The 26,969-nt window shown below is 39.9% G+C and overlaps 1 protein-coding gene across 5 annotated transcripts in view; it reads right to left on the reverse strand.

Moving 5' to 3' along the window:
• The window catches only part of UBN2 (ubinuclein 2), an 80,087-nt gene extending 53,912 nt beyond the window's left edge, over nucleotides 1-26,175 (reverse strand). Inside the window, exons 1-3 of one of the 5 annotated variants that reach the window (XM_012447559.2) lie at nucleotides 25,426-26,175; nucleotides 19,780-19,872; nucleotides 2,425-2,526 (exon numbers count right to left, since the gene is read on the reverse strand). In XM_012447559.2, the coding sequence (XP_012302982.1) occupies nucleotides 2,425-2,526; nucleotides 19,780-19,872; nucleotides 25,426-25,893 (663 nt within the window). In that variant the 5' untranslated portion in view covers nucleotides 25,894-26,175. Of the gene's footprint in view, nucleotides 1-511; nucleotides 1,486-2,424; nucleotides 2,527-19,779; nucleotides 19,873-24,573; nucleotides 24,593-25,425 lie in introns of those variants that run through there. The other 4 variants (XM_012447560.3, XM_012447561.3, XM_012447564.3 and 1 more) reach the window with 4 other exon arrangements.
• Between the last annotated feature and the right edge of the window lie 794 nt (nucleotides 26,176-26,969).

Consider the following 26,969-nt stretch of genomic DNA (forward strand, 5'->3'; position numbering starts at 1 on the left):
TAAAAGACTCACTCCTGGCTACATAGCAAATTAGAAACTGAATTAAGATAATAATCTAGACTTCTGCACTGAGTTACAAATCAAGCTCAAGACTCTAGAACAAACATTCCATGCCCTGATTTACTGGTTGACAACCTTTTTTGTAATAGGACGGCCACTTTACTCCAAATGACACTGGCAATATGTTACTTAAACGGACCAAGATGCCTAGTATAGTAACTAAGTTTATGTCGGGACACCGGAAGTAACTTAGAAGTTTGACAGAGTATCCAATGTGCCTCATGTTGAAGTCCTTACTGTCACTCTCCTACCTTTATATGCTGTCATCAACTTTATAAGCAACCACGGTAACAACAGGAAAAAAGACATACTATATAATTTGTGGGTAGGATAATAGTCGCCTAGCATCACTTTCTGTATATCCTTAGTAATTACTGCACATTGCAGAGGATATCATAATCTCTGGGATTATATTACTCTAGTATATGGACAAGAATGGAAGAACATACACCTTCTCTACTGCAAAACATGACTTGTTGTCTTTCATTTGCTATGTGATCAAGGGGCTGCTTCGGTCCTTAAATGCGCTCCTAAATTCTTCTTCCTTTTCTAAGAGAAAGGAGATTCCAGAGGAAAAGCTGTAGGGCTCAATCAAAACAGACTGGTGATAAAGGCTGGCATTCAATGTACCATCCTGGTAATAAGGCATGGCAGAAATAAAAAATTAAATAGATATTATAGATGTCTGCCAGATTAATTTCAACCCAGTAGCACCAATCTTTAAGACTGCATGGTTCTTACTTCGGAAGTTATTTTGAAACACACCTGCCCAAGTTTGGGAACATCAATAAAAATCAAGATGCAAATAAATACCCTTTGACCAACAAATTCCACTGTTAAAAATTTATCCTATCCATATAAATGCACTCTCTAAATACCCTTCATACACATTTACTTAAGTAGATAAACGCACCCAGATGCTCAATTACTTGTATGCACATAAAACTAGAAATAATTTAGATGTACATCAAATGTGACTAGGTAAATTATGCAATTTAGGTATATTCACTAACAGCCATTAAAAGGATTATATCTATGTACTAATATATACGTATCACTGAAATTTCTGGACAACTACATAAGAAGATTTTTAGTATTTACCTCTCAGAAGGGGGCCCCTTTGGGTACTTTACCTTCTACTTAATAACTAACTTGTACTTTATTATTGTTTTACCATAAGCATATGTTAATCTTATAATTTAAAAAAGGGAACACTAAAATCTCTGTAGGCCTTGCCTCTAGAAATCCTAATTCCTTAAGTCTGAGTTAAGAAGTATTAGTATTTTCACCCCTGACTGAGAACCATTATCTTAACATAATGTTTTTTCAGCATTTGATTTTCCTTTTTACTTTTTTTAAAAAACTTATTTTGGTTCTCAGTTTGGGCAAGGGGTGATGATGGAGTCAAAGTTATAATTACACATCTGAAAATGAGCAATTATTAGAGAATCCCAAGAGATTCTTTCCAGAACTGGAAAGGAGCAGAGCATATGAAAATAAAGACATTCTGGCCGGGCACGGTGGCTCAAGTCTGTAATCCCAGCACTTTGGGAGGCCGAAGCGGGTGGATCACGAGGTCAAGAGATCGAGACCATCCTGGTCAACATGGTGAAACCCCGTCTCTACTAATACAAAAAATTAGCTGGGCATGGTGGCGCGTGCCTGTAATCCCAGCTACCCAGGAGGCTGAGGCAGGAGAATTGCCTGAACCCAGGAGGCGAAGGTTGCGGTGAGCCGAGATCGCGCCATTGCACTCCAGCCTGGGTAAAACTACGTCTCAAAAAAAAAAAAAAAAAGAAAATCATGAGACACACTGGCCAAACCCAGCCCTCTAGCTTCTTTTCATACAGCTTCCAAGCTAGGAATGGATTTTACATTTTTTAAATGATTGGGAAAAAAAATCAAAAGAAAATTACTATTTCATGACACAAAAATTATATGAAATTTAAATTTCACAGACCATAAAGTTTCATTGTAATGCAGCCATGCTAATCCGTTTAGGTATTATCCATGGCTGCTGTCATGCTACAATGGCAAAGTTGTGTAGTTCTGAGAGAAACCGTAAGGTTCACAAAGTCTAAAATACTTACTATGTGGCCTTTTACAGAAAAAAGTTTGATAGAACTAGGTCTAGTTTAATAGTGTAATAACAACTCACCATATACAAACCCAGTATTACAAAATTCTAAATGTGTAGTATTCTTAAAAATAAAAAATATAAAAGGTAAATCTTTAAGTAGTGAACATGGCTTTAAAAAGCACAAATAGAAACATTCACTGAACTGTTTAAGTTACTTTACCCTTGACTTCTACTATCCCATACAAACATTGAATTTGCTGCTATATTAAAGATACATTACTCACAGCCTCTGAGTTATCAATAAATGGATCTGTCTCATCATAGCCAAAGCCTATATCAATTAAATCTTGTAGCCGATCCTTCCGGTGTTTACGGGGTTTCCCACCCTGCAAAGAACAGATACGTTAGACTGATTTAACGCTCATGCTGTTTCCATAAAGTTAAAAAAGACCTGTTAGAAGAATTCAAACAATTTTGTAGATAATCCCCCTCTCCAAGAGGTTTAAGTCCTCCCACACCTTGAGTGCAAGTTGCACTTAGTGACTTGTTCTAAAGAGTATGAAAAGGGGAGGGACAGAGTAACTTCCTGGTGGAAAACCTGGCCACACTTCTCTCTAAGTGATCAGTCAACAGCAACAGAGATACGTCATATTGACTCCATGTATCCTTGATCTGTGATAAAAACTGCACTTCGCCTCTGTGATCTTCTCAAAAGCCTACAACCCCAGCCTAACCCAGAGAAAACCGTCAGACAAAACCAAATTCAAGGACATTCTACGAAATGAGTGACCGGTGTTCTTCAAAGTTGTCTACATTATCAAAAACAAAGAAAATCTGAAAAACTGCCACAGTATAGATGAACCTAAGGAGAAATAATGACTAAGTGTAATATGGTAGCCTGGCTGAGATCAGGAACAGAAAAAAGACACCAGGGGAAAAACTAATAAAATCCAAATAAAATGTGGACTTGAATGGTAGTGTGCCAATGCTGGCTTCTTAGCTGTAACAAGTGTACCATATGAATGTAAGACGTTAACAACATGGGAAAGTGGGTGAAGGCTGTACGAGAACTCTCTGTATTATCTTTGTAACTGTCCTGTAAACCTAAAATTATGCTTAAAATTATTTGTTTGTTTTTTTTTTTAAGATAGGGTATTGCTCTATTGCCCAGGCTGCACTGCAGTGGCATGATCATGGCTCACTACAGCCTCAACCTCCTGGGCTCAAGTGAACCTCCTGCCTCAGTCTCCTGAGTAATTGGAACTACAGGTGCATGCCAAAAAGCCCTGCTAATTTTTAATTTTTTTTGTAGAGACAGGGTCTCCCTATGTTGTGCAGGCTGGTCTTGAACTCCTGGGCTCAAGCAATCCTCCTGTCTCAGCCTCCCAAAGTGCTGGGATTATAGGTGTGAGTCACTGGGTCCAGCCTAAAAGTATTTGTTTCAATAATCAGACTTACACCCACAGACATACAAGACAATGAAAAATGAGCGCACGTAAAACCTGAAATGAGTATGTGAAATCTGAGTTAAGATCTATTATCTAGTTAACTGTATTATGCCAATGTCAATTTCCTAGTTTTGATAACTATAGATAATGTGAGATACTACTACTGGGAGAAGCTGGGTCCAATGGGTACATGGGACTTCTCTGTAGTATATTTGCAACTTTTTGTGAGTCTATAATTCTTTTTTTGATATAGGGTCTGGGCTGGGTGTAGTGGCTCACGCCTGTAATCCCAGCAATTTGGGAAGTTGAGGCAGGCAGATCACTTGAGGCCAGGAGTTTGAGACCAGCCTGGCTAAAATGGCCAAACCCCATCTATACTAAAAATACAAAAATTAGTCAGGTGTGGTGGTGGGCGCCTGTAGTCGCAGCTACTTGGGTGGCTGAGGCTCAAGAATTGCTTGAACTGGGGAGGTGGACGTTGTAGTGAGCTGCGATGGTGCCACTGCATTCCAGCCTAAACAACAAAGCGAGACTCTGTCTCCAAAAGAAAAAAATTACACAGGGTCTGGCTCTGTAGCCCAAACTGGAGTGCCATGGTAGGGTTACAGCTCACCTTGAATGCCTGGGCTCAAGCGATCCTCCTGCCTCACACTCCCAAGTAGCCAGGACTACAGATACAAGCTATGGTACCCAGTTTAAATTTTCTAAGCATCTTCTAATATTTCCCTGTCCTATGATTTTTTTGGTAGGGGAGTGGGGAAGAGGATGCATAAAAAAAGAGGAAGGAGAAGGCCAGGTGCTGTGGCTCACATCTGTAATTTCGGCAATTTGGAAGGCCAAGGCAGGAGGACTGTGAGAGACCAGGAGTTTGAGACTAGCCTGGGCAACAAAGTAAGACCTGTCTCTACAAAAAAAAAATAATTTATGCCAGGCGCAGTGGCTCACGCCTGTAATCCCAGCACTTTGGGAGGCCACGGCGGGTGGATCACGAGGTCAAGAGATCGAGACCATCCTGGTCAACATGGTGAAACCCCGTCTCTACTAAAAATACAAAAAATTAGCTGGGCATGGTGGCACGTGACTGTAATCCCAGCTACTCTGGAGGCTGAGGCAGGAGAATTGCCTGAACCCAGGAGGCAGAGGTTGCGGTGAGCCGAGATCATGCCATTGCACTCCAGCCTGGGTAACAAGAGCGAAACTCCGTCTCAAAAAAAAAAAAAAAAATTTGTTTTTTAGATTAGCCAGGCATGGTGGCATGTGCCTGTGGTCCCTGCTACTTGAGAGGGTGAGGCAGGAGGAACCCAGAAGGTTGAGGCTACAGTGAGCCAAGTTCATGCCACTGTACTCAATCCTGGGTGACAGAACAAGACCCTATCTCAAAAAACAAAAGCAAAAACAAAACCAAGAAAACAATTAGTGCAAAGGATTCTGCCAACCAACATGCCACCACTAAGCCACAGTGAGCCTTACAGATAGCATGAGATGCAAGATGTAAATCTCTAGTCATCTCATTTGGTTTCAGCTCTCACACCACATATCTCTCAATGAAAAGTGTGATTCTAATGGTTAAAGATTCGTAAGTCGCAGTAACATGGCCCTTAAATAAAAGCAAATTGCTTCACCTTGCTTCAACGCAAAGAAACAGTGATCTGTTCTAGTGCTTGAGGGAAAAATGTTATGCCAGACTTATGAAAGACATTTCCAACACGGTGTCATCACCTTACAAGTAACTTGCAAAGGCAATTCTGACTAACTGCTATCTCTGTATTACATAGTGATACTAAAAACGCCTAACTCCCACATAAGCTATGACTCCACTATACGCTTTTCAGTGGACAAAACAACACAATTACTATACCAGCATCACCAAGAAAGGCACTGTGGTGCAAGATATAAGTAGTGGTTCCCATATTTTTAGATTTTACAAGTTAGGTAAAAGTTTCGAGAACAATTCTAGGAACCAACATAGGGTGGCAACACTTGCATTTTGCTAAATAAGGCCCCTAAGGGTATAATCCAAGAACAATGATAATCTTTCTCAAGAAATACCAGTTAGCAACCTTAAACAACATGCACACACGCACATATACACATATATATGCACACACACACACACACACAGATGTAAGATACATATACACATATATACATACAACACACATACGTGCTTAGATGCAAAATATGTATTAGATTGTCCTTATTTTTCCCATTTTGGCAGATCTGCAGAATGAGAGCTTTACATTATGTTATAGAATTATGGTGAGAATTAGAATTCAGGAAAAGGAAAAGAGAGAGGTCAGTAAGAGACATTCTATTGAGAAAAAGTTATACACAAGCAGTTAAGGACATGAGGGATGATTTCACCCTAAATGAGAGAGAGAGGAAGAGATCTAAGATCTCTTAGATCTTAGATTTATGTGACTAGTCCTGCCACATAGTATGTTTAAAGTTATGGGAGTTAAAATAGATGAGGCAGGAATATAAGAATAAAGAAATTAACGGACAGCACTGTTCAGAAACTTACCCTAGTATATAAGAAGATGAAAAATGCAGCATTACAACTTAATGGAAAATGATCAAAAACAAATGAGGTTACAGTAAGATATCAATTTCCTCTATCAAATTAAAAGCCTTTAAATTCTGAAAAGATGGAGAATAGGACTGCTCAAACACGGCTGCTAAGAGTGTACCAATAAAACCCTTTTGGAAAGAAATCTGAAAGCATCTGCCAAGAGACTTTGCAATACTCTTACATTTTCTTCTTCTGCCTCTTTTATGTTTTCTAAATTTTCTATGACATATTACTGTCATAATAGAAATATGCTAAAATAACTTTTAAAACTCTTCATCTTATGAGACTCAATAATTCTACATAGCTTATTTTGAACCATTATTTAGAGTCAAAAATATCTGTTAAGAACTTAAGCCATAGAAAGCAATATGTTAAAATAGCAGAAATAATTTAAGTATAAAAAGTCCTTGTCTTCAAGTAACTTAAAACAAGATAATCTATTTAACAAATGTACTGAGGACTTACCATATGCCAGCCTTCATGGATTTTATAGTTATGCACAAGCAGTTAAGTACAAAGAGAAGAGAAACATTAAACAAATGACTACAATAGTTATAAATGGTAGAAAGGAAAAAGGTTGAAAGGAGACCTCTTCAACAGAAAAACCTAATCAAGGCTTCTTACTAAGATATTCATACCCAGACAAGGACAAGTGGACTCAAGCACTTGTGGAAGCCACTGAAGGGATCAGCACAGGGAAGTAACTGACAAGATCAGTGTTTAACAAACTCACTCTGGCTACTGGCACAGGGAATTAACACAGTTGGGGAAGAGAACAGCTAGAAAGAAAATGCTCAGATTTGCAAGAAATTCACAAGTTATTGGGGGCATAAAATATATATTTAAATGCCAAGCAAGATCATGATGACAACTACCATCCACTGAATGCTAACTGTGCATCAGATCCCATACTAAGTACAACCATCTATTATTTCACATTTGACAAATGGGAAAAACTAAGGCTCGGAAAGAACAAGTAACTCATCTAAGGTCACACAGAAGGTAGGCGAGCCAATCTTCAAACTCAGGACTGTCTAACTCCAACAGGCCATTCTATTAAAAATTCTACGTGAAAAGTTATAGAATCCATAGTGTCATTTTTTAGTTGAAAATACCTTAAACTCAGTAGACCAAAACTGAAATTAGTGTTCCCACTGTCATTTGTCTCCAAATTAGCTTCTCCCATTTGACATTCCCATTTTGTTCATCTTTGCAATTTTTCTGCCTTAAAACCATTATTGGCCGGGCGCGGTGGCTCAAGCCTGTAATCCCAGCACTTTGGGAGGCCGAGGCGGGTGGATCACGAGGTCAAGAGATCGAGACCATCCTGGTCAACATGGTGAAACCCCGTCTCTACTAATACAAAAAATTAGCTGGGCACGGTGGCGCGTGCCTGTAATCCCAGCTACTCAGGAGGCTGAGGCAGGAGAATTGCCTGAACCCAGGAGGCGGAGGTTGCGGTGAGCCGAGATCGCGCCATTGCACTCCAGCCTGGGTATCAAGAGCGAAACTCCGTCTCAAAAAAAAAAAAAAAAAAAAAAAAAAAAAAAAAAAAAAAAAAAAAAACCATTATTGGCTAAAATTAAAAGAGTGATGATATCAAATGCTAAAACAGACATGGAGCAATTGCTTCTCTCACACATCATCAGCAGGAATGCAAAATGATGTGGCTACTTTGAAAAATTGTTTGGTAGTTTCTTTTTCTTTTCTTTTAATGATCTCTCTCAGCAAATCAGATAGTTTCTTATTAAGCATACAGTTACCATGGGATCTAACAACCCCACTCTTACATGCACCCAAGAGAAATGCAAATGTATATTCACACACAGACCTGTACTCTCATGTTTATATCAGCTTGATTCACAGCAGCCAAAAACTGGAAACAACCCAACGGCCATCATCTGGTGGACAGATAAACAACTGTGGTACATAATCCACAGTAGGAATACAGTGGATTACTACTCGGCAATAAAAAGGGACACATGCAAGACATAGAGGGATTTCAAAAGCACTATGCTAAGTGACAGTACCCAGACACAGAAGACATGAGACTCCATTTACAGGAAACCCTAGAAAACGCAAACAAACACACACCAAAAAAGCCTAGAGTCACAGGATCTAGATCAGAGGATACCAGGGGCTAAGTCTGGAGGGACAGGACTGTCTACAAAGGGAATTTTCTGGGATGATGCAATTGTTCTGTATCATGATTGTAGTAGTGGTTACAGGATTATATGCATTTGTTAAAATCCATCAAACTATATGCTTAAAATGGATGAATTACATTTATTTAAGTTATACCTCAATAAAGCTATTTCAAAAGTCTCTCATAATTTCTGCTTCCAAGTATCTCTCCCCATAAATCTTTGTTCCAATAATTAGTCACATTTACAGCTTCCTTTCCATTCTAACTGTCAATGCTAGAATGCTAGCCTTTTTCACCTAAATATAATGAATGCCTTCATTAGCCTCTCCTCTCTTCCCTCAAAAATTTTATTTTTTGAGATGAAGTCTCATTCTGTTGGCACCCAGGCTGGAGTACAGTCGCATGATCGCAGCTCACCCCAACCTCTGCCTTCCAGGTTGAAGTGATTCTCCTGCCTCAGCCTTCTGAGTAGCTGGGACTACAAGTATGCACTATCATGCTCAGCTAATTTTTGTATTTTTAGTAGAGGTGGGGTTTTACCATGTTGGCCAGGATGGTCTCGAACTCCTGACCTCAGGTGATCCACCCGCCTCGGCCTCCCAAAGTGCTAGGATTACAGGCACAAGTCACCGTGCCCAGCCTCTTCCTTCAAATTTATCCTGCATAATTACCACCTAATATTTTGAAAATATCGTATTATTCCCCTGCTCAAAATGCTTCAGAAGCACTCCACCTATAAGAAAATAAATTGAGCCAGGCGTGGTGGCTCATGCCTTTAATCCCAGCACTTTGGGAGGCTGAGGCTGGCGGATCACAAGGTCAGGAGATCAAGACCATCCTGGCCAACATGGTGAAACCCCATCTCTACTAAAAATACAAAAATTAGCTGGGCGTGATGGTGCGTGCCTATAGTCCCAGCTACTTGGGAGGCTGACACAGGAGAATCACTTGAACCAGGGAGTTGGGAGGTTGCAGTGAGCCAAGATTTCGCCACTCCACTCCACTCCAGCCTGGTGACAGAGCAAGACTCTGTCTCAAAAAAAAAAAAAAGATAACCCTTAATATGGCACCAGTTAAATGCCTTCTACATGTTGACTCAAACTACCTTTCCAATTTTTTTCTTACAATTTTCCAACATGAACATTTCATCCATTCAAACTGTCTACCAACTTTCCCCTAAATACACCTTCCTCCTACCTTTCCTTCTGCTTTCTCCCCATCTGGGATAGTCTCCTGCTATTCACTTAATCCTCCCAGCTCTCATGCATCAGCCTACACTTTCAATCTTTTCTGCAGGATGCTTTCTCATTAAAATCACAATGACAATGATCTTTTTCTGCTCTCCTAACATAATTCTTGTTTAGGCATAAATAGGTGCCTGTAAGATTTACCTAAGGAAAACTATACAAACAGGATCTGCTGTAATGGACACAATCACATATATGCAAAAGTGCAAACAATTTATGAGTAATTAGAGAGATTTAGGAACATCTATGTCTAGTCAAAGTGACTAGTCTGTTGCCACCAGAAACCATAATAGTTCTGAATCCATAATCTAATCTAAGTAGTAAAATGATTAGTATTGTTAAATAAGTATGAATCTTATCAACAGGAGCAAATAAAAGAATCAAAGCCTTACTTGATCATAATAGTTAATACCTAACCAAAATGCCTCCCCAAAAAATGATCTTACAAGGTCTTCACCAAGCATATCAATTATAAAAGTATAAATTATATAAACTATCGCATATCCATTCAATGTTAACAGCCACTGAAGAATAACGCGGGAGACTGGGCGAGGTGGCTCACGCCTATAATCCTAGCACTTTTGGGAGGCTGAAGTGGGTGGATTGCTTGAACCCAGGAGTTCAAGACCAGCCTGGGCAACATGGCGAAACCCTGTCTCTACCAAGAAAAAAAAAAAAAAAAAAAAAAAAAGCCAGGCATGGTGGTGGGCACCTATAGTCCCAGCTACCTGGGAGGCTGAGGTGGGAGGATCACTTGACCCCAGGTCAAGGCTGCAGTGAGCTGTGATCACACCACTGCACTCCAGTCTGGGTGATGAAGACCCTGTCTCAAAAAAAGAAAAAAAAGAAAAAGAAAAAAAATTGTGGTAGAAGAGTATTTATTAATATAGAAGGTAACAAGAGCAGTTTACTAGACGTTATGTACAGCTCAGGCTCTTCACAAAAATCAATGTTCACTAGACATTTGAAAAGGTCCTCAACTGGTAATCATGGAGATAACAGCAAAATAACAAGATATTGTTTTTTTTCTCTATCATAGGAACAGGATGATCTAATCTATGAAATAAAAAATACAGTAATATATATCTACAGATATGTATAAATGCTTAAATACACAACAAGCAGATAACCATGGTCATTACGACGGGGAAGGGATATAATTGGAAGCAGTGGTGAAGGAAGACTTTGGTATAATACGTATTATTTGAATTGTCTTTTTTTTTTTTTTTTTTTTTTTGAGACATTGTTTCGCTCTTGTTACCCAGGCTGGAGTGCAATGGCGCGATCTCGGCTCACCGCAACCTCCGCCTCCTGGGTTCAGGCAATTCTCCTGCCTTAGCCTCCTGAGCAGCTGGGATTACAGGCAAGCGCCACCATGCCCAGCTAATTTTTTGTATTTTTAGTAGAGACAGGGTTTCACCATGTTAACCAGGATGGTCTGGATCTCTTGACCTCGTGATCCACCTGCCTCGGCCTCCCAAAGGCCCGCGCCGGGCTCTATTTGAATTGTTTTTAATAAAAGGAACATACTCATGTATTGCTCAGGTGATTTGATTTTTTTTTTTTTTGAGAGATGGGGTCTTGCTATGTTGCCCAGGTTGGTCTTGAACTCCTAGGCTCAAGCTATCTTCTCTGCCTCAGCCTCCCAAGTAACTGGGATTATTAAAGGTGTTAGCCACCACACCTAGCTCTAAAAAAATTTTTTTTATAGTGCAAGAAAGTACATATGTAATTGCACATGCATTTTTAAAAGTCCTGAAAGGATATATTTTAAACCATCAAACTATTCACATGGTTCTGCCTGGCAGTGGACTTATAGGTGATTTGCTGATTTTTATCTTGATCTTTTCATTCATCTGCATTTATATATCTTTTTACAGCGAACAGCAACAAAAAAAAAATCTTTGAAATATGTAACTGCCCGCATATACATAGCTCTCTGGGGCAAGAAACTCACAGTGTCTCTAAGGAGTGATCTAGTTAGCTGAGAGTCAGGGGTAGGAAGGAGATTTACTTTTCATCACATTACCTTTTGTATCTTCTGAGTTTTATTAAGGACATGTACTACCCATTCAATAAATGTTATTTTCTTAGGTTTGGCCCACTAAATGTTCACTACCAAAGTCTGGAACTCCTCCTCACGTGGCTGTGCTTCCTAGTCTCACTGTGGAGAGAGCTTTGGATAACCTGTATTTGACACACCCATACCTGAATAGCTCTTTCTTAACTCACTCTCGAGCAACTAGGGTTCCACAGGCATTGCTCCACTTAAAGATTTCTGCCAAGTATAGCGCACAATCCAGTTCCCTCCTTCATCACAGAGGCCATTAAAGTAGTTTTCTAGCTACAGTTTGCTTTTCCTTTGTGGCCTTCCTGGAAAACTTCCAACCCTGACCTGCCTCCTGCCTTACCCCCCCATTTCTATTCTCCACCCTGCAGTTCCCTAATTGTGCTAGAATTAAATAATGTGCAAATTGTATAAGCTGGAACCAAACTTCTGACAGTTGCCAGAAAGGTACGTGTAAATTAATTCACAAATATTAAAATTTAACCTAAAGAAACTCAAGTTACATTGGCAAAGGATTAAATTACAGTGTCTTCACTCCTAGACAGACCTGTTTTGAATTACTTTTTCTTCATAAATTCTCTGAACCTCTGCAGTTGATATTACACAGCTTACACATTAAGAAGATCTTATAAAAATCAAAACTTATTTTCCAAACAACCACCACTAAAGCCTTGAATTTGCTACATTTAAAGTAAAGAACCTCCTTCTTATCTACTCTTCTAGGCACTAGTTCCCTGTGACTCAGAAGAATATTCCTTACTGAGTCATTAGTACTTGCTTAACCTGACAATCAGTGTTTCAAGCCAATGCAGCCTCATTACACTGTAACACTAAACTGGAAAGCAAACAAACAAGATGTTCTTAGTACTGGACCCCCCGACCCCAAATTGCCTCCAGCTAATAGTAAACCAAACTAATAATCAACATTCATTGATCACCTCTGGTAGACAGAGCAAGCATGACCCTGACTGCTAAGAAAGACTCCAGTCTCATAAGTGAGAAGAAAACATCCTGTCGTCACAAGACTCCCTATTTGTCCCAGCCCTGCCACAACCTTATCTGTTTACATCTATGCCCATTTCTTCAACCTACCAATAGAAAGGAACAGAGTTTCAAGGCAGTGGAAATATAGCCAAGAGCTGACTACACAGCACAAAAATAGTATACACAATCATCACATATGGATATTGGTCCTTCCTCCTAAACATCCTAAAACTGCTGATTCTCAGTTGTTCCTAAGGGATTAAAGAAGGCTGAAGAGAATTTATTCAATTCAAAGAGGCCAAGGAATGAAAAAGGCATGTCACAGCAAGCTATTAGAATTGGTAACTGCAATAAAGAAACTATTATTTGAGCTAGGAATTCCTCCTTGCCCTTTATTTAAGACCCTCTCTCCTCCCCAAGTTTGGTTTAAAAGGTTATTTTACGTTTTTATTATACATGTAATATCACACTATTATTGGTCTACAAAACCCTAAATCCACTGTTATTTGTGTTTTGCAAGTAGAATTTACTTTGTGGTGGTGTCAACAAGTTTGCACAAAGCTCTGTACCAAGACGATCCTTAGGGCCCATCTTACATGCAACAATACACAAAGACTCAGAGAGAAGGAGGAAGATTTACCAATCAAACAGAGAGTAAAAATAAAGTAAAAATAAACTAATAAACAAAAAGCAGGAGATGCAATTCTCGCCTCTGATAAACTTTAAAGCAACAAAGATCAAAAGAGGCGAGGAATGACATTACATAATGGCAAAAGGATCAATGCAACAAGAAGAGCTAACGATTCTATAGATCAACGAGATAGAAAATTAACAAGGATATTCAGAACTTGAACTCAGACCCGGAACAAGTAAACTTAATAAACATTTATAGAACTCTCCACTTCAAATACACAAAACATACATTACCACCTCACACCTATTCCAAAGGTGACTATATAATTGGAAGTAAATCACTCCTCAGTAATCGCATAGCATTTCATAGGTTTAAATTAAATATTGGTTGGCTGTTTGTTTGTTATCTTCTTCCCTTATTCCTTCCTGACTACATCATTAAGTATAATTATCAGTATAAAAGAGGTTTTCAATATCCATTACTAAATTGCATTCTAGCCTGGGCAAGAAAGCAATACTCCCATTCTCTCTCCCTCTTTCTTTTCCTTCTCCCTCCTCCCCATTCTCTCTCTCTCTTTCTCTTCCTTTTTCCTCCTTCCTATTCTCTCTCTCTCTCTCTAAAAAAAAAAAAAAAAAATTATATTTCTCTCCACTCAGCTGAATAGTATTTACTGTGAAGAAGTTACTCATCAGAAATTAGTTATTCCAAGATACTTTAAAACATATCTGAAAAGAATCACCTTTATAAGTCATACAAAAGAAAATCAATATTTTTCATTGTAAAAAAAATATATATATATATATATATATATATATATATTTTTTTTTTTTTTTAGACTGAGTCTCCCTCTTGTCATCCAGGCTGGAGTGCAATGGCACGATCTCGGCTCACTGCAACCTCCACCTCCTGGGTTCAAGTGATTCTCCTGCCTCTGCCTCCTGAATAGCTGGGATTATAGGCACCTACCAACATGCCCAGAAAATTTTTGTATTTTTAGTAGCGACAGGGTTTCACCATGCTGCCCAGGCTGATTGCAACCTCCTGACCTCAAGTGATCCACTTGCCTTGGCCTTCCAAAGTGCTGGGATTACAGGCATGAGCCACTTTGCCCAGCCCATTTTATTATTATTTTTATTATTATTATTAGAGACAGGGTCTCAAGAAAATCAAGACTTTTCAGAAAAGTAATTTGTCTTTGAGTAAAAATAGAGTTATTCCATTTGGTCAACTGTATTTATAAGACTGCTCAGAATTATGGCCAGGTACAGTGGCTCATGCCTGTAATCCCAGCACTTTGGGAGACCAAGGTGGGCAGATCACCTGAGGTCAGGAGTTCAAGACCACCCTGGCCAACAAGGTGAAACCCTGCCTTCTTTTTAAAACAAATAAGAAACTACAGGGCTCTGAGAGTCCAAAATCACATAGAACTAAGCATGAAAGATGGTCTATATAGCATTGTAAGCAGTTTTAAGTTATAATGTGATTTCATGAATACCAATAAATGCCTGGCAGAATACATGTCTTCCTATTCAAAGAGTCATTCAGATTCACATAGTCTTAACTGAGCCCCTGCTAGGCACAAGGTATTGTGCTAGGTGCTTTCCTTTAAATTATGGAATTTACATCCAATCCTAGGACAGCATGATCTTTCAGAATGGCTGGGGTAATGGAGTGAGAAAAAATCACTAAGAGAAATCTTCAACGATTACAGGCTATCCTCTGTCCTAAAAGGCTAAGAGAACAAGTCTATACTTATCGAATTGAACCAGCCTACTTTAGAGTATAGGTGGCCTGACAAAAAGCATATATTACCTAAAGACCATCTAAAAACTGAGTTGGAAGCCGAGATGTTTCACCTAAACATTCTAGATCCTTAACAGGGAATAAAGAGGCATCGGAGCCTCCTTTACCTGTATCCTGCCTCCTTTCTAACCATCAAGACAAATCTGGAGCCTATACAGTTGTAGAAATGTCAAAACTTGGACTTAGCTATTTAAAAAGATTTATGTACAACAACCAAAATAGTATAATCTCCGTAAAAATAAGTACTTAATAGTTATATTGACCATTTCCCCAAAAACCATTTAGTAATGAGGCTAAATGTGAATTGTCACATTACCTGAGCATAAGAACAACATAACAGGAAATAGAACATGGCCATAAAAATAAGACAGAACAAAGAAGGGAACCCCTTAAATTCAATGCAGGGTGCTCTTTTTACAGTTTTATACTTCTTATAATTTCTGACATCACTGATTTTCTTTTTTTTTTTTCTAACATCACTGATTTTCAACTGCTACAACACCTGCCCCAGACACCAATGAAGATCAATGTTGTTTAAGGGAGAGATTTTGTGATAGCCTAGAGCTCTAGGCCTATAGGGCCCAGCAGGACAACATATCCTCTCTGAGGTCACTTCTGGCCTGATGATTTTATTTAAAAGTTCTGAATAATTATTTAATAAATAAATATTTAGGCTGGGTACAGTGGCTCACACCTGTAAACCCAGCACTTTGGAAGGCTGAGGCAGGTGGATCACTTGAACTCAGAAATTTAAGACCAGCCTGGGCAACACAAGACTCTGTATCTGTGTGTGTGTGTGTGTGTATATATGTATGTGTGTGTGTATATATATACACACACACACATATACACATATATATAAACTATATATATATATATAAAACTATATATTTTTTTTTGTTGTTGTTGTTTGTTAGAAACAGGGTCTTGTTTCTTCTCTGGATTTTTATTTTGCTGACTTACTTTTATTTCCATTCTAATCAGAGATTTTATGTACATTAACCAAAAAGCATGGCCAAGTGTATATCTATAAGTATTAAGTGTGTATGGTGTGTGTGTATTCTATACTCAACAAGACCCTGTTTCTATATATATATATCTACACACACACACACACACACACACACACAGAGTTTGGTATACATATGCCAAACAAACTGTGTGTGTGGTTAGTTTGGTAGAAACAGGGTCCTGTTGAATATAGTGTGTATATATATATATATACACACACACACACACACACACACACACACACTTAATACTCATAGATACACAATTGGCCATGCATTTTGGTTAATTTACATAAAATCTCTAAATAGAATGGAAATAAGAGAGTAAGTCAGCAAAATAAAAATCCAGAGAAGAAATGTAGCCCATTAATTTAGATTATAACAAGAGTAATATTTTATCACTGTAAATACAATAACAAGGCTTGAATATATCTAAGTCAACTGAAACTCAATTTCATCAAATAACTTCAGAACGTTGGTCTTTCTATGCCAGATACTATCCTAGGGTTAACTAAGAAGACTTAATGTTAACTTTAAGGTAGTGAGTCATATACTGAATCACTTTACTTACAGGAATTTTTCCATTTGCAAAGGGCAATTCCAATCCTTGATTTTATAACTCATGGCAAAATACTCTAATATAGTGCTGGAGGAAGTAGAACTGGTAATTTAGTAATATATACTAAAACTATAAAGGCATAAATCCTCCGATCTGAATCTTCTACTTCTAGGAATTTGTCCTAGAGATAAACTTGAAATTGTGTAAAATGCCATTTTACAGACTAACTTACTACAGCACTATTAATAAAGGCGAATTTTTGAAAACAACCTAAATAATTTGGGGACTGGTTGAAGTGTGATAGTTCCATGCAATAAAACTGCATGCGGCCTTGAAAACAAAAGGCACAGAAAGCACTTTGTCCTGATATGACACCCCCCACACAAATATACTAAGATATAATAAACAAAAAGTCAAGAGCAGGCCAGGTGCAGTAGCTCACATCTGTAATCCCAGCACTCTGGGAGGCTGAGGCAGGTGGATCACAAGGTCAAGAGTTTGAGGCCAGCCTGACCAACATGGTGAAACCTCATCTCTACTAAAAATATAAAAATTAGCTGGGCGTAGTGCCATGCGCCTGTAACCTCAGCTACTCAGGAGGCTGAGGCAGGAGAATCTTTTGAACCTGGGAGGCAGAGATTGCAGTGGACCAAGATCATACCATTGCACTCCAGCCTGGGCCACAGTGAGACTCCATCTCAAGAAAAAGAAAAGCCAAGAGCATAAGCATGTACAATATTCTATGATATGCATAAAAAGGGGATGGGAAAGGAATAGGTGTCTATGTACAAAGATATAATATCTTTAGTACCACAGGCACGTTACTTGCCTAGGAAGTGGGATTCGACGGGTAGGCAATACAACAAAAAGAAGATTTTTTATTTTTGAATTTTGAGCTACATAAGTGTACTGGTTGGTTAAAACATTAAGTTTAACCAATGTATAACTTGTATAAAAAACACAGTATTTTAAGACTTATACATCCTATTTAGGATTTACACGTCCTATAGGATTTTACAATTTATACATCATAATACAATATAATCTCAAAAGATTACATTGTAACTAAATACTACAAATTAGTGTAACAACTTTTGCTATTCCTCCTATTAAAATACCCACCAGTCCATCCTTAAATTTATTATCATATAATCACAGAATAGAGAACCAGAAGGATCTCTGAAAAATCTGAACCTCTCAATTTATAGATAAGAAAACTATGGCATTGGCCAGGCCTGATGGCTCACACCTGTAATCCCAGTACTTTGGGAGGCCAAGGCATACAGGTCACTTGAGATCAGGAGTTTGAGACCAGCCTGGCCAACATGGTGAAACCCCGTCTCTACTAAAAATACAAAAATTAGCCAGGCATGGTGGTGCATGCCTGTAATCCCAGCTACTACTCAGGTGGCTGAGGCAGGAGAACTGCTTGAACCTGGGAGGCAGAGTATACAGTGAGCCAAGATCATACCACTGCACTCCAGCTTGTGCGACAGAGACTCTGTCTCAGGGAAAAAAAAAACAAAAAAGAGAGAGAGAAAAAAAACTGTGGCCCAAAGCTAAATAACTTCACCAAAAGGACACAATTAGTTGATGGCAAAGTATGGCCTAGGACCTGATTCCAATTCCAATCTGTTCTCCTTTATTTCTTCTACCCCCAAATGGTTTCTTTTTTTTTTTTTTTTTTTTTGAGACGGAGTTTCGCTCTTGTTACCCAGGCTGGAGTGCAATGGCGCGATCTCGGCTCACTGCAACCTCTGCCTCCTGGGTTCAGGCAATTCTCCTGCCTCAACCTCCCGAGCAGCTGGGACTACAGGCCGCGCCACCGTGCCCAGCTAATTTTTGTATTTTTAGTAGAGACGGGGTTTCACCATGTTGACCAGGACGGTCTCGATCTCTTGACCTCGTGATCCACCCGACTCGGCCTCCCAAAGTGCTGGGATTATAGGTGTGAGCCACCGCGCCCGGCCTCCCAAATGGTTTCTTAATTACCATAAGGAGTCAGCAGGTATGGGTCAAGATCCCAGTTGTATCTTGGGAGTACTATGAATGACAAGGCCAGTGTGAGCTGATATCCTACCTCTTGTGGGATACTTTTCAACTCACAGAGGAATCAGAGGGGTAAGGTGTTGCTTCTCAACTGCGTTATGTTTTAGCAAAGTGCCAAGAGTACTTAAAGTCATAGTATAAACATGGGGTGAGAAGTGGGGCTTTCTACAACGTCAGTAATACTAGAAAATTTGAGAAAAATGTTAAGCAACTTAATCAGGTAATTAAAAATTGTTTTTGTATTGAAACAAACACCAATATATTGTGGCACTGAATACAGAATATACATGAATATTTAACATAAACTAGACACTTTCAAAGAAGTCTCATACTGGTTCCAATTATGTCTGATGCAAGGAGCTTAGAAGTACACACGTTCACTCTCAAACTCTTAGGAGCCAGGTAGGTTTGAGAACTACTATACCAAGGGAATTAAAATAGCATTCTCAATGGTGGTGGAAAGGGAATAGAGTTAGAGCTACACAGACCTGGACATGTAGCCTACTCTTGCCACTGTGTGACCTTGGATCAGTTACTTAATCTGGAACTCAGAGCCTCAGTTTCCTCATCTGTAAAATGTGGTCAATATTACTTAGCCTGTGGTTTTATTACAAGGATTGGAGATAATATATGTAAAGCAAACAGTCTGGACTCTAGAAAGACTATAATAAATGATGGTTACTTGGCAGAATGGATGACTTGAGGTCAGGAGTTCACAACCAGCCTGGCCAACGTGATGAAACCCTGTCTCTACTAAAAATACAAAAAATTAGCCAGATGTAGTGGTGTACCCATAGTCCCAGCTACTTGGGAGGCCAAGGCATGAGAATCGCTTGAATCTGGGAGGTGGAGGTTGCAGTGAGCTGATACTGCGCCACTGCACTCCAGCCTGAAAGACAGAGCGAGATCCTTTTTCCAAAATAAATAAATAAAATAAAAATAAATGATGGCTACTTTAACTATCAGAATCTTTATTTGACTGTCTAGCCATTCATTTGGTTTCAATTTGTGAGAACAAGGTAAGACAGGCAATAGATACTTATAAGCCCTCCCAACCAGCCACATCAAAGAAACAGGCCAATAGGATAAAATTCCCTAACTGATCAGTTTTATACTCACGTATTTCATTTCGAACTTCTTAGCCAACATTTCCACTTCTTGCCTCTCCCGATGTTCATCATTAAATGGGTCTTCCGTGTGAATGAGCTTCTTCTGATTCAAGGTGAATGGGAGAAGAAACGGAAGTATCCATTAGTATTACAACTAGTTATTATTGTTTATTTATTTATTATTATGTAACGATCACTTCAATTCTATTTCAATAAACATGATCTGAAAGGGAATAAACTGAGAATTTAGAACATACGTTATATAGCTATGTTATTATTCAGATACTACATCTTAAATTTAATCAGTAAGAGACAACTTTTCCTAATACTAACAAGTAAGTCACAAGTATTAAAACTATAAAAAAGTTGGTTCATAGCAAAAAATACGTGTAGTTGTAATGGACCCATATAAACTCCACAGTGGTTTGATGGCTCAGAACTCAACAATCCAAACTGTCTTCACCTGCAAAATGATCATATGGTCACCTCATTTATATCAAGGAAAAAAAAATCCCCAGGAACATTAGCTAATTGTGAAAATCTCACTTATAACTCTAATTTGATATCTTCACTAACAAAGATTAACTGCTTTGATCAGGAAGTTCTTCTAAAAGGAGCTCTAGATTATTAATTAGAGTCAACACTTAATCATCTATCTGTAAGTTAACACTGAGTGTACATAGCAGCTATTGCTCTCTGTTGAGGTCCAGTATTAACAACCATTGTATCACCAATACCCTATCAATGGATATCCATTCAAGGAATACACACTACTTTTAAACAAAGCTAGAAAAGTGAAATATCTGCAAAAAGATTACATTAGCATGGCTTTCTTCTAGTAGGAGAGTGTGAAAGTTTATTATAATCCATGATTTAAAACACACACCCAGAGCTAGAAGCCCACATTAGCTATCTATTTATAAAAAGAGCAATCACATCCTTGTCTATTTTTGCATACAAAAAACATATATATGGTTTTCAATGCACAAGGAAATACTACTTTTATCCAATTTCAGACAACTGACTATGAAGTTAAAAAAACAAGACTAGATATTTTTATGGAAATAGCATCTTCAGGTAATTAAAAATGAAAGTATACTACAACTGAAATACTGATACAGATTCAGTTGACACTGAAGGGCAAGAAAATGCAGAAAGAAGGAAGATTTGCACTTTGAAATTGAGACACTTCTCCAGGCATGGTGGCTCACACCTGTAATCCTAGCACTTTGGGAGGCTGAGGCAGGCGATCACTAGATCAAGAGATCGAGAGCATCCTGGCCAACATAGCGAAACCCTGTTTCTACTAACAATGCAAAAATTAGCTGGGTATGTTGGCACGCGCCTGCAGTCCCAACTCCTTGGGAGGCTGAGGCAGGAAAATCGCTTGAACCCAGAGGCAGAGGTTGCAGTGAGCCTAGATCGCGTCATAGCACTCCAGCTTGGTAAAAGAGCGAGACTCCGTCTCAAAAATGAAACATAAAAAAAAGAAAAAGAAAAAGAAAAAAGAAATTGAGACACTTCATCCTGAATTATAAAGGTTGAGACATGATCCTGATAGAAAAATGTGGACAGAATGAATACAAAAAAATTCATCACACTTCGGACATTAGAATAAAACCAGATACTTCTTTAAAGGAGTTACCTTTAGAATCAATTTTTTACATTATTGTAATAAGTAATAAATTTATAGAATACTTCACTCCTATACAAGTTACCAATGAAAGGCTCGGCACAGTGGTTCATGCCTGTAATTCCAGCACTTGGGAGGTCGAAGCAAGTGGATCACCTATGGTCAGAGTTCAAGACCAGCCTGGCCAACATGGTGAAACCCCGTCTCTACTAAAAATACAAAATTAACCAGGTGTGGTGGCATATGCCTGTAGTCCTAGCTACTCGGGAGGCTGAAACAGGAGAATCACTTGAACCCGCAAGGTGGAGGTTACAGTGAGCCGAGATCGCGCCACTGAACTCCAGCCTGGTCGAGACAGAGCAAAACTTTGTTTCAAAAAAAAAAAAAAAAAAAAGTTACCAATGAAAAACATAAACATGATCCAAAGGGGAATAAACTAGTAAGAATAAACTAATAAGGAATCCTAGGCACGTCAGGGTATAGCCCTAGCCAGAGGCCCAGGTTAAGGACAGTGAGCAATCACCATGCCTATTACAAACTGCTCCCTCATGTACTGTGAAGCCCAAATACTTACTACAATATGACCCATTTTATACATATAAACACATTGATCTATATTTTTAATAAAAATCACCTTATATGCCATCCTAAAATATTTTATGTACTTTATGTAGGTATCAAAAGTACAGCTCCTATTTTCTCTTGACAGCCTACAAAAACAAATTTAAGAAAATGGACTCCCTTTTCTTTTATACTTAAGAAAAAACACCCTCCCCCAATCAAGACTAAGCTGTTTTGTTTTTTCAGGTAAAAAAAAAATCTGAAAATTATCAACTACCCACATGCAAAACTGATGCAGTAATTTTGTCCTTTGATCTTAACTCATCAACACCATTTTCAGGAAAAATGCAAAATATGCAAACAATGAATTACCATGGAATTCTCAAATAGTATAGTTATATTAACAAACTATAATCACTTATTTTTCTTTTTACAGTAAACGTTCAATCATGTTCACAAATGAGTGTTCTGGTTAACTGATTTTTCTGGTTTACTAAGAGGTAAACCTTTTCTTGTGTATCGATCATTGCCAAAATTTATTCTAAAATGCACTACTGCCCTTTAGCCAGAAATGGTGACCAAATCAACCTTTCAGGATAGAGATGATTCCAATGCCTGTCATCACCCCAAACAATCTCAATCACAGCACTGTACTGCATAGAGACATCAAGGTTAAAGGTTTAGCTGACCTGTAGTTTTGTTTTTCATATTTTCCCAACACAAACTTACTTAATTGTGGTTTCTTCATTAGTAAAAAGAGAGCACAGAAAAATTTGATTGTATTCCAGTAAATCAGGGTTTTACTGTTCATTTAGTATTCACATGCACCTTAATATGAAGAGTATCCATATGTAACACATCTTTTTTTTTCTTTTTTAAATAGCCCCACATTTACCAATTTCAGCATCTGGAGCTAAAATATTATTTTGTGCTAGATGGCTATTTCAAAAATTTAGATCCCTTTCTCTTCTAATTCTTCTAATTTTGGGAATCACCAACTTTTCAGACCAATTCTAATGTTTGCATTTTGCTTTTTGATGGTCTCTCTTCTAGGATTTCCTTTCATGAAACCATGGCAATTTTACTTAAACATATGTTTTCTATGCTTTCTAGCATAACAAGGGTACTCACTGGCAGCAATCATAGAAAAATGTAGCAAATCTTTGCTGCAAAGGTGATTATATACAATGGATTTTGTTTTGTTCAGAGTAATATGAAAAAGCATATAAGGTTGATATACAACGAGAAAATTGGGCCAATAGACAGCTACACTGTTTAAATAAACAAAAATTAAATGGAATTATTCCTCTTTCTCCTATTACATGATAGTAGTAGTTCTGATGTTAACAAGTAAGCAAAACTAGGGTGTCAAAATGAACTTTTTTCTTTTTTATAATTAAATGATACACATCTATTATTAATTTGTAATTGTGATGACAGCATACACAGGGACATAATAAAGGTCTTTGTCTACTATGACTTAAATTTTACTTCATTTTGGCAGAATCGTCTAAACTATATGAGTTAATTGTAAGAAATTTTATTTTAGTAAGAAATTATATCACTACGGAAAGAAGTACTAATAAAATTACATACATTTGTAAAGAGAGGATAATAGTTTTTACCTCATGGAGTTCTGCTGGACTACTAGAAAAACCATGTGCAGTACTTAGAACTGTGTCTAGCACACAGTAAGAACTCAGTAAATGTAGTTATTGCCATGTATTTTTACCGAAAGGTAATGCTTTCACCGTTAATTTACGAAAATTACAAAAACTGCAAACCAATTAAGATTAGCAGCTTAAATACAATTTGTTTGAAAAATGCTCCAATCCAATATTTTTAATACTCTTTTGGGGAAAAAAGTGACATCACATTTATAAAGAAGAGGGGGCAATCAAATGAGTCTAAAGAGCAAAATGTTAAGTGGAAGTGACCAAAATGATCTCTACCCTTAAACGATTCATTTTGGTTGAAGACATTTTGTAATGATTTGACCACACAACATTTCTAAATAATGATCAAAACATTAACTGGCCATGAAGTAAACAAAACCTAATTGTTCAACATGATACTTCGTGACTAAGTGGTCAGTCATCTTGACCATAAAGGTAGTTGAAGATGAACACAGAACAAGTGACTTCTGGAGTCCATTAGACCCAAGCTAAAGCAAAAACCTAATAACGGGCATAATTGCTAAGCAACAGAGGAAACTGTTTTCTTTCGTTACTGTTAATCTATCATTTCCCTTTCTAACTTACTTCCGAAGATCCACCAACCCACAACAATAAAAATTACAATTACCAGCATAACCCCTACCCTTTCTCTATTGTTCACCACTTACATCAAAAACCTACCTATATATTTTCAATAAACTTTTAAAAATTCAAAGCTGAGATTTTTTTCATCATTCTCCGAAAATTACAAAGGCCGAGTACAACATTCTTCTAGAAACTCATGATAATACACTTAAATAATATGATGGGTAGGTGTCAAAACAAGAGACACTTTCCCATTCAATTACAATATGAACGAACTCCACGAAAAGGAAAGCTAAAAAGGTTTACCAATACCAACATGAGAGGAAAATTAGTAACCAGATTAACTAACCCACTTCTCTATTACTAAAGTGGAATCCTCAGTCTCTGAAAACCTTTAATTATTCTTAAATTCCTTCGATTAAGAAAAGTATCACAGAGACCATCCTGGTCAACATGGTGAAACCCCGTCTCTACTAATACAAAAAATTAGCTGGGCACGGTGGCGCGTGCCTGTAATCCCAGCTACTCAGGAGGCTGAGGCAGGAGAATTGCCTGAACCCAGGAGGCGGAGATTGCGGTGAGCCGAGATCGCGCCATTGCGCTCCAGCCTGGGTATCAAGAGCGAAACTCCGTCTCAAAAAAAAAAAAAAAAAAAAAAAAAAAAAAAGAAAAGTATCACAGGCACGCAAGCACACCTCGGCAGCCACGGCGCCCAGCAAAACAAACAGTGATGAGGATGAGGATGATACGAGAGAGGTTACACAATCTCTCTGCTTCAGACTGGGGGGCGTGTCCCCCAAGGTTTTCTCTTCCTTTCTACTGGAACCACAGCTGTAGCGCCACAGGGAGAACCCAGCCACACGGCCTGCAGGGCCCCAGGATTTTGTGTGGGGAGCAGAAAGGAAAGAAGGAAAATCTGAGGTTCCGAAAGGTGCACAAGAAAACAAGCTCGGCGCGGCGTTGGGAGCGAGTGTCGGGGGTTTCAGGATTCGGCGCAGCCGGCCGAGAGCCTCGGCCACCGCCGGGAGTGGAGAAAGCAGCGCTCACCGCCCAGTCCACCCCTCCGCCCCGGCCCCCCGCACCCCACCCTCGGGGCGACCCGGACGCGCTCGGTGGGCGTCCCAAGGTGCAAACCAGCTGGGGAAGGCGGCGGGTCTTGAGGCTCCAGGGGTCTGGGGCAGGAGGGAGGAATCTTCTGTACCCGTTGTTCTCCGCACAGCAGCAGCTCCGGGTAACTGAACTCCACGCAGCTCTCGTCGGTGGGGTCCTTGAGCACCAGCTCCAGGCGCACAGTCTCTCTCGGCGGCCGCGGCGGCAGCTCAGCCCGGGAAGCCGACTCCCGCGGCGGGGGCGGCTGCAAGGACAGCGGTGGGAGCGGCGGCGGCGGCTCGGGCCGCGGGGGCTCCCGCTGCAGCGACATGGGCGGCTCGGCGCGGCTGACCTCGCGCTGGGGGAGCGGCTTCTCCCGCGGAGGGGGCTGCGCGTCGGAGCGGGGGGCAGACTCCCGAGGGGCCGGCGGCTCCGCCCGGGCCGGCTCGCGGTACGGCTGCGGCTCCAGCCGGGGGGGTTCGCGGGGGTACTCGGGCTCGCGCTCGGGCCCCGGGTACTCGGCCTCGCGCCGCCGCACCGGTGACAAGCTAATGAACGCTACTCTGCGCGGCTCCGCCATCCCCACTGTTCTGGCCCTCTGCTTTCGCTCGAGCCGGCGCTCGCTTCTACGCCGCGCTACGTGCCTCCCCGCCCTTCCTCTTGCTCTCCGTCGCTTTTCTTCCCTCCACCACCCTCAGCCGTCTCCGCCGACGCCACGGTGAGTGCGGACCGTGCCCCCTTCCCTGCTACTACGTTCTGATGGGATTCACCGCCATCGCCAGGGTCGCTGCGGCCGCCATGTTGGATCCCCCACATAAATAGAAGCAGGCCGTTGAGCGGGCGCATGCGCACAGAGGAGACGCTCGCGTCCACTGTCGTGGCTGTTGCTCAGTTTTCCTCTTTTCCTCCCAACAGTCTGGAGTCCAGACAGGTCGGCGGAAGTGACGACATGCCTCGGCCTGTTTCCTTGGAAACGGAGACGCCGTCTGCACCCTTCCTCAAAGGGAGGGTTCTGGGGTTTCCTGAGTAGCTTCCTATTCGCACCCGGAAACCAGAGGCGCTCCTGGAGCTTCCCGGGATGAGCATTGGGATGCGGCTGAGACCGACCTAGTCATGGCGCAGGGTCTCCTCCGCTGGGTTCAAAGGAGTTGGGGTTGTCAGCTGATTATTCAAAGCGGACCCTGGGCAAGGGTAGAGGGACGTGCTGGCCGTCGTGTCTGCCCGCCCAGTGTCCCCGTAGTCTTAAATATCCAGGGAAGAAAGGAAGTGCCCAGCTTGAGTCCGACTACCCCAGCGGCTTCCCTCCCGAAAGCGCAGGCCTCCACTTCCTAGAACTACTCTGGTTTCCCTCGCCCGACCGCAGTGAGCGTTGCGTGGGGGCAGGGTCATTAAATGTTCAATAACGCTTTGCAGTTGGAAAGTTAACAAGCAGATGAAGAGTTCTAGGTTCATTCATAAGGCCAAAACTGTTGAAATCAGTAGAAAACTTCTTCACAGAGTTTGGTGGTATTTTAGGAAACATACTTATGAAAGAATGCTAAAGGACACATTTCAGGTTGGAGAAGGAATTGATTGGGCACACCCCGTAGGCTCACTTGTAATTATTTAATTGAAAGTCAGGTTTAAGAGGATGAGAATTATTGGCCATTTTAATCC

The sequence above is a fragment of the Aotus nancymaae genome, unplaced genomic scaffold, assembly GCF_030222135.1.
Source record: "Aotus nancymaae isolate 86718 unplaced genomic scaffold, 86718_ANA_hifiasm-v0.15.2.pri h1tg000002l, whole genome shotgun sequence".
NCBI lineage: Eukaryota > Metazoa > Chordata > Mammalia > Primates > Aotidae > Aotus > Aotus nancymaae.